General features: G+C 42.7%; 1 protein-coding gene across 7 annotated transcripts; it reads right to left on the bottom strand.

Annotated features, from left to right (window-relative positions):
* Positions 1-2054: 2054 nt before the first annotated feature.
* LOC136516667 (cyclin-dependent kinase F-3-like) lies at positions 2055-8378 on the bottom strand. Of its 7 annotated transcripts, XM_066510131.1 has the most exons (20): positions 8229-8307; positions 7716-7834; positions 7042-7105; positions 6834-6959; positions 6674-6752; positions 6356-6424; positions 6168-6257; positions 5625-5763; positions 5434-5536; positions 5293-5345; positions 4601-4667; positions 3934-4042; positions 3790-3855; positions 3544-3612; positions 3405-3465; positions 3213-3317; positions 3013-3047; positions 2882-2927; positions 2558-2642; positions 2055-2442 (listed from the first exon to the last, which is right to left on the bottom strand). In XM_066510131.1, the coding sequence occupies exons 4-20, from the start codon at positions 6839-6841 to the stop codon at positions 2334-2336; spliced, it is 1293 nt and encodes a 430-aa protein (XP_066366228.1). In that variant the 5' UTR covers positions 6842-6959; positions 7042-7105; positions 7716-7834; positions 8229-8307; the 3' UTR covers positions 2055-2333. The 7 variants fall into 7 exon arrangements, with proteins under 7 accessions (XP_066366228.1, XP_066366227.1, XP_066366226.1 ...); XM_066510130.1 differs by lacking the exon at positions 7716-7834 and having other exon boundaries at positions 8229-8378; XM_066510129.1 differs by lacking the exon at positions 7716-7834 and having other exon boundaries at positions 7042-7184; positions 8229-8375.
* Positions 8379-8901: the final 523 nt, after the last annotated feature.

The raw sequence follows: 8901 nt of genomic DNA on the forward strand, positions 1-8901 counted from the left end.
CAGCCAGCTGGGCTCTCCTCGTCCTCGCCTTCTCGCTCGGCCATGTGATGCCCACTGCTCGGGGCTTTCTTGCTTTTGGGCCTTGTTTAGATGCCATTTAAATTCTAAGTTTTTTTACTCTCTTTATCACATCAATTTTGAGCCGCTTGTATGAAGTATTAAATGTAGGTAAAAAAAATAACTAATTGCACAGTTTAGTTCGAAATCACGAGATGAATCTTTTGAGTCTAGTTGGTCCATGATTGGACAATATTTGTCAAATAAGACGAAAATATTACTATTCATCGGTTTGAAATTTTTTCGCAATCTAAACGAGCCCTTGATCTGCCATCTGCCATCTGGCACTGGGAGCCTCTACCCCCGCCGCTCAACAGTGCAACGGAGACAGACCAGACCACAGGACACCAACGACGGCCGTTACTCTTGCCCCCCGCTGCCGCGCCGTACCATGCTCCCTCCATCCCATAAAAACGCAATGGTAGGACTGGGCACGTGTACCAATGCAGTTGGTGAAATTACGTAAATACCCTTATGTATAAATATCTGACATTTATACCGGGCCGTTTTTTACTTTGGTTTTCTTTGATTTATTAAATGATGACTAGTGCAGGTCAGGTGCCCGGATCCTTCTGGCACGAACCAGAACTACTACTCCCTCCGTGCCCACAAAACATATAATTCTTATTTTTCAAGGCAAATTTAGTGGAAGTGTAAAATTATGTATTACCCCTCTTACATCCTCCTTCTCACGTGTTGGAACTCAAGAGCAATCTAGAATGTTTCTTCAAGTATAACATAGGGATGGGTTGATTTTCTAAAGATGCAATGTTTTTTATTGGTGGGATGCATCTAAAAAGATAACATGAACTCTAAGATTACATGAATTTTGGGACCAGATTTGAGTTGCAGGATTTTTTTTTTTATTTTTATGGAGGGAGTAGCTCCGTCCGCGGCCTGCTGCCCAGCTCTAGCTTTCTGAAACCTGTGGCCAGTGGTGCGGTAGATTTTTTTCTGGAACCGTACGTACCTTCTTGACAGCCTGACAACTAATCCAGCTTTCAGTACCTACGATTGCATTTTTTATGGGACATTTTTTGAACTCCACGATTGCATTTTCTCTGGGACATACAGGGAGTAGGAGTATAGCCATACAGGAACAGGACACGAGCGCGCGCGCACAAACACACTGGTACCGTTGGCTTAGTTGAAAATCTAAGCCGAAACACGGTTCTCGTTGATTTATCGTAAGAGAAAAATAATATTCTAATTAAAATTAGGTAAAAAAAGACGGCGAATATGACCACTGTTTGGACCCAGCGTATGGGTGCCGGGAGTGGGAAACCTTACCTTACTTGGCAGTCATCGCCTGAGCAAGCAGCAGTGAGCTGAGCTCGCACTACGCAAGGTACTGGTACGCGCCCTTTTCCTCTAATGGGTTTATTACATCCGTGTCAGGCTTTCCGCCGTTGGCTGACAGCTCCAGGGCCAGGCCCGCCGGCCAAAGGTTTCCGGCGACGGCGAGTCACCCCCGTCAGGCGCCCACGCCCTGCTACTCCACTTGCTTGCAACTAGCAAGCGGAAGTCGCAGCCCCTCCGCCACCGCCGCCACCACACCGTCCTTTTGCTCAGACCACATGTGTCTCTGGCCACGCCGTGACAACAATATCAAAAACTGTCAGGTCAAATCCCACATTTATTAAGCCATGTTTAGTTCCACCCCAAAATCCCAAAAAATGCTACCGTACCTATCACATCGAATATTTACGGCCCGCGACCCGTGCATGAAGCATTAAATATAGATGAAAAAAAAACTAATTGCACAGCGAACGTTTTGAGCCTAATTAATCCATATTTAAACACTAATTACCAAATAAAAACGAAAATGCTACGATAACCCCAAATTCCACATTCCTGAAACTAAACGCGCGCTAAACTCTCTCCAGACTCTAGAGTCCGCGCTCGGCCCCGGCCAAATATCTCGTGATCACTGTAACAGCAAGGGTGCACATACACTGATACACATACCATGCTCAGCAACTCGGTGCTCATCCACATCACTGCAACATTGCTCATACAAAATTGTTTCTTTTGGGCGAGAGATGTCCATGCTGTTATTTACATAGGGGGTGATGTGGAATACGACCAGACGGGGAAAAAAGGTGGTGAAGGGAAAAAAAAAAGAAAAGATCAGGAGCTACGAACTGTACATACATTTCCTCTACTGCCTGCCGCCACTTATTCGAGTCAAGCTAGTGTGTATACAGCGAGAAGCTGAACGTATCAAGAAGAACGCAAGAATCGTATGAATGCTCAATCTGTTAATCCTGTCTCCGTCAGAAGAAATTCACCTGCCGGATTGGTGCTAGCGAATGGTTCTCCAACAGGTTTGGCTGCAACGTCAGGCCGAACGGAGAGCCAGAAAATCCTGGCAGCGCGGCTTGGCTGCACACACACGATGCAGTGCTTGTTATTGGATAATACTCGTACAGAATTCTATTTACTTCTATCTACTTTCAAAGAGTTGCAAAGGGCAAATGCTAAATGTGCCCATGCTCACCTGTCAACCATATACGCCTGCTGCCAGGATGGTATGACCGGAACATCACCAGCGGGACGATCAGATGGCACCAGAGGCCAAAAACCTGCTTACAGTTACAGAGAAGCAACACTTGTCAACTTAACCAAAAATGGCATATAAATACTAGTGCTAAAGCTCGCTCAGTCCAACACACGGCAAATATTATGTCAATAATACTAGTTACCGCATTTGTTAGCCCCTTTCAGGGTCAGCAAACGTGATACCATGCTTGACATTTTGCTGTGGCAAGATAGAGCAAAAACAATTCCAAAAAGAGACAACAAATTAGCACAGGGAACATACCGGACTTCACAGGGGTATTCTCAAATCCTGAGAAGAGTAGAAGTTCCTGCATGTCAAAGTAGCAAATATCAGAATGACACCCATTGCATTATAAAATGAAACCGTTTCCACAAACACTAATAACATCTCACCTCTTCTGTACGTTGCGGAACATGGTTAGCAAGGTCTGCAAAACAAAAGAGTAGTAGGAATGTAAAACAGCACGCCACAGGTGGCAAGATGACAAGATCAACGATGGCTATTTCTTGAACCTCACAATGCAACTCCGACCAATATCAAACAATGGATTATAACCGTGGATGAAGTTTACAGGGATAAAACATTCATGCACCTGTTCCAGGAAAGCTTGGCTTTAGACTGAGAGTTAAATCAAGGAAACAATCATCAGGTTCTGTGCTGAAATCCCACAGGTTCAGTTCCAATCTTGGATGTGCTTCTGTTAAAGTTGTAGAAAGACCTCAGTCCAAATATGTACAAAAAGTTAAAGATATGTCATGAACATAGTTTCCGTAAAAAGACTCACTAGGTTCTTCTGTTTTTGCATGGGAAGCATCATGGACAGGTCTTGGTACCCAGTTGCTCACCTAGAAAACTCACAAGAGTCAGGCACACTCATGGAACAAAAAGGTACCCAGATTACAACTCAACGAGTAAATCAGTACATTAAAGAAGGGATGTTGTAATGCTTGCTCAGCAGTTGGCCTCCTTCGTGGATCCCAGGAACAAAGTTGCTTTCAAAACAAAGCAAAATGGTACCCATGTTAATATTGAGAATTGCCAATGGACAAATAAAGTAAAGCAACAAAACATAGATATATCTACAGCATAAAAGGTGTGGAATTAGTACTTGGATAAACCCAGAACTTTGTTTTATATCCAAACAGCATAGAAGCAGTCTATAGATGTACCTGGATCAAGTCAATTGCTTCCAAAGAAGCATTAGGAATAAGCTCCCATAAGTTTCTTGGAGGAATCTGTCAGAAAAGAAAAACAATCAAGCCAAGGGACTGGAAACATTTAATCCAATGACTCCAGATGGAACTCAATTTAACCTGAAAAAACTTAAAGCTACATGAACGAGGCAGGTTCATTCCCTCTGGCCAGATAATGCAATCTGGGGTCCCAAGCACAGTGCATATTTTGTAAAGCTGATCTGTCTCACTGTTAAAAAACAAAATAAGCAATGTAAAATCACACAAAATCAATGGTAAAAATATTGCAAATGTTGTTTAAATGTTTCAGTGCACGCTTTATTAACTTATAAGCTCTAATACTTCAACGGCATGAAACATATAAGGTTGCCTGTATACATGTACGAAGTAAGGCATCAGCCAAACACAGTTGCAGATGTGAGGCCTTTATATTAAAGTTTAAAATAGTAGGCATAGCATAGCAGACAGTGTAGAGTGAGGTTCCAGGCTAGTGGTGAGCTATATATACCCATTAAGACAAAACACAAATATACTTGTGCATTAGAAGTTTTAGTTCAGCAGAACTAAAGTTGATTACTGAAAATAAAACATTATAACCTATCACCTATAGTGCAAAAACTAAAGTTCACATCAGCATAACAAAACAGGTAGCATACATGTGCTAAACAGGTATCATACATGCGCTAAACAGGTATCATACATTCGCTAAGGCCCTGTTAAAATTAATACATGATAACTGCTGAAGCAATATAGTGATCGTCCACAAAAATCATCACTGCAATATTACCTTTCACCAGGAAAAAGAGGGGACAGTGTAAAAAGCTCAGCCAAAATAGCACCAACCGCCCACATGTCTGCAAAAGCGCACAGCTATTAATGGTGATATCACAAGCTAAAAGCCACAAAGAGAAAAGTTATGCATTTCAAGAAAAAAGAACACGTTATTGTTTGCTCTTTGTTGAGTTGGGCCTTGTTTAGTTCGCGAAAATTTTTGAGAAATGGTACTGTAGCACTTTCGTTGTTATTTGGCAATTAGTGTCCAATCATAGTCTAATTAGGCTTAAAAGATTCGTCTCGTGAATTTCATCTAAACTGTGTAATTAGTTTTATTTTTTATTTATATTTAATGCTTCATGCACGCGTCCAAAGATTCGATGTGACGGGGAATCAACAACAACAACAACAACAACAACAAAGCCTTTAAGTCCCAAACAAGATGGAAGGGAACTAAACAGCACCTTGGTACTATGTGGTGTACTGATGTTTGGATATAATCATAGTACGAGAAGCTATAAAGTATGACAAACTAATGGCTTGCAGAGTACAACAAATCTTTTTCTAGTGACCTTTTGCAGCATAAGAAGAATCATTTCCATGCATTATGTGTAGTGGTATTGGAAATAGAGTAGGCTATACATAACAAGAAAGTAAAAGGTTAATAGCACACCAAAAGGCAGGACAAGGGCACCAGGAAATTACCAATAGCAGGTGTATAAGCTGAAGATTGCAGTAGAACCTCTGGAGCCCGATACCTAAAGAATATAGATGATCTTGAGGCTTTAGTTGCATAAAATATTGTTTTATATATAAACAAATTTCAAATTTCATACACGAACTCACCATCTGGTGGAAACATAATCAGTGTAAGGAGGATTGGAAGATACTTCTCTAGCCAACCCAAAGTCAGCAATTTTAACAATACCATTTGTCACCAACAAATTCTCTAAGCAAATAGATGGGGGAAAAAACTAATTATTTTAACAGGAACAAAGACAAGATAATTCCAATGTAATATCAAGAAGCCACATTACCAGGTTTCAAATCACGGTGGAAATACCCGTTATTATGCATATATGCAAGACCTTGCAGTATTTGGACCATAAAGTTTCGTATACCCCCTTCAGGGAAAGGAACTTGCCTTTCCCTTATGACATCATATAAATTACACTCCTGAAAAGAAAAATCAGCTGACATTTCAGCAAGGGACAAACTACATAAAGAACATTTAGATGCAAGTAAGAAAGCAGCCTAGGAAAACCCAATGGTTCATCTGAAAGAAGTATACACCTCTCACTAAGTGAGCATAATACATCACAAATATAAGGAAATAGTAGTGGTTCACTCATTTAATGAAGAAACATAGGTGAACTGATTTTGTGGCTAATATAACCCAAAGTACAATGACAATTTAGTACGTTTAGTGTCGTTCTCATGTTAACAATAAAAAAAATCGACATCTCAGTAATGTGTGCCTTTGAGGGAATAGCATGGTAAATTAGTTTTTTCTCTCTCTTCCTTTTATTTATAACAAAAATATGGTAAAAAAAACATGCCAGAAGTAGCAAGGAACAAACCATGTGTTCAAAGATGAAGAACAACTCATGATTTTCCATCGTCACCTCCTTCAGCTTCACAATGTTAGGGTGAATTAGTTTCTGAAGAGCCTGCAGAAGGATAGTTCTTTGTTAAGAAAACAAAGTTGCAAGACAGTATCTTCTGAATACGTATGTGATTTCATCCAGTTCGACAAAGCAGAATGTACCTTCACTTCTCGAAGACTAACGCATTCTTCCCATTGGAAAAACTTTCTCTTCATTTTTTTAACAGCAACCTGGATGGAGGAGCAAAGAGAACAAGTTAGCTGGTGTAAATACTGTAGGTGCCAGCTAACTTTCATAAAAACAGCTCTTTAGTGAAATAGTAAAATGGGTATAATATGCTATTGCTGAAATTGAGCCGGTAAAATAATGCATACATGATAGGGTACATAAATTCTTGTAAGAACAATGCTAGAAAGGTTTCTATTTGATATACTGAATATGACAGCAAAATGTTTCAATAGGTGAGTCATTGCACTTACAATTTCATTAGTTTCTACATTATAAGCCATAAAAACATTCCCACAGGTTCCATCACCTATCTCCCGTAACAGTTTGTACCTGCAAGAAATAGAAAGTCAAATTAAAATTAACCTTTCAGACCATCTAAAGTAAAATGTGAAAAGAGCAATCACTACTTACCTTTCCATGATTATTAACGTAACCAAAGAGCGTTTGCCAAGAATCACTGAGAACAAATAGAACTCCGCAGCAAAGATCCCTCGACGCCTTCAAAACTCATCGCAGCCACCTCAAAACTAGGTCCACCTATATACGGTTGCATCAGAAGAAGGAAGTTCCACTCGAGGGTATAGCAGCATGAATGATTAAGCATCATTATGTGCACAACCGTCATGCTTTATTGCAGCTTGAGCAAGCTTCAGCGGCAGATCGTCATCGCTGATACATGTTGGCTGACACCATCATTGGCCAGAAAAAAGAGCAGATAGGTTTCAGACCAAAGCATTTTTATCCTAACGTGCATGGAAAAATCTGCAATGGAAGAGTAAAGGAAATCTTTGCTTCAATACTTGGTACTGAACATAATATTACCCTCCACACAGGAACTAAGTAAACAAACCAAGGGGACACAGGAACTAAGTAAACAAACCATGAGGACCATATGGATCGGTTTCTCATTTCGTGCACTGAAAAGTAGTTCTACCGTGCAAAACAAAGCCTAACAGCCTATAAAGGACCTATGGAAACAGGTCATTTTCCACCATCAATTCAATTGCAAGTATACTTCGACAGAAACGGCAATCAACTTGGTGTACTTTGCCCTTATTAACCGTATACCCTGAGTGAGTTTCAATTGCATGGTACAACAAGATTTAAAAGGTCCGGTTAAGATCCAAATCGATAAAGTGGGGGAGAAAGGATAGAAGCATGTGCAATTTACACGATCGTCTCCGTGTCTACATGCGGCGAAGTACCAAGCACGTGAACAATGCAAAAGGTGATCCAACAGTAACAACTATCAAACAAAGTAAAGAAAAAAAGTGGTGACTCATGCGTACTTACAAGAGTACAAACGAACCAAACGCGTCACAGACCGGCCGGCCGTGCGGCTACAAGGCGCGGAGATCTTCTTCTTCCACTCTAGAAGATTCGAATCCGCAACGAACCGACGCCGCGATTCGCTAACAGATAAGAACACCGGACCGTCACGCGACGTAATTGGTTGAGATAGATAAAATGTCTAGAGAGCACGTGGGGGGGAAATTGTCGTGGGTGAAATGCGGGGTCCTGATTCGATTGCTTGAGATAGGGGCTACCTAACGGGGAATGGCGGTGCGATTGAACCCCGAGGAAAAATGGAGGGCAATCGAACCCGCAATTGGCACTCCGGACTTGCACCGAGCAGAGCAAATTCACAAAAATGCCGGGCGAGCACACCGCACACCCGTTCCGGGACGAAATTGCCAGGATTAATCCGATGTCCTCGCGGCGACGAATCGAAAAACGGCAGGGCAGAGCAGGACGAGGAGCAATCCAACGGCACGAACAGAGGGAGGCAGGGCAGGGCATCCTTACCGGGGAAGGAGGAACCCGATCCCGGCCCAGAGGTCTCCGCTGCCCGGCGGCGAGGTAGGGGATCGCGGGGGCGATATTCTGGACGGGGCGACGCCGCGAGAAATTGGGGGAGGGCAAAAGGAGGGAGACGAGACGAGACGAGACGAGAAGATATGGGCGGCGAGGCGCAGGTGGGGACGGGCGCGGGCCGAGATTACCGCGGTGCCCCCGGGGGTCGGGGCCGAATTACGCCGGGGGCCGGGAGGGTTGTGGCTGGCGATGGCGCGAGTGGATAAGCGCGGGGAGGGTAGGCTCGTCATTTCGGGGACGCTCCCGCGGGGCAGGGGCCGCTAGGTACAACCACCGTGGTACGCCTAACTTTTCGTGTTCGGGGCCGCATTGATGAATTCCCTTCTTGGCTTGCTGCTGCCAAGGGGAAACAGTAGCAGGTTTGAAAACTTGACCCGGTACGCCTCCCGTTGGATTCTTCGCCTCCACACCGCACCGCTGCTGGGTTGTGTCCGGGGTGTATGGATGCCGCTACTAAGGCCGCGTTTAGCTCCGAAAATTTTTGGCCTTGGGTTACTGTAGCATTTTCGTTTGTATTTGATAAAAATTATCTAATTATGGACTATTTAGGTTTAAAAGATTCGTCTCGTCAATTACAGGCAAACTGTACAATTAGTTATTCTTT

The sequence above is a fragment of the Miscanthus floridulus genome, chromosome 17 (genome assembly GCF_019320115.1).
Source record: "Miscanthus floridulus cultivar M001 chromosome 17, ASM1932011v1, whole genome shotgun sequence".
NCBI lineage: Eukaryota > Viridiplantae > Streptophyta > Magnoliopsida > Poales > Poaceae > Miscanthus > Miscanthus floridulus.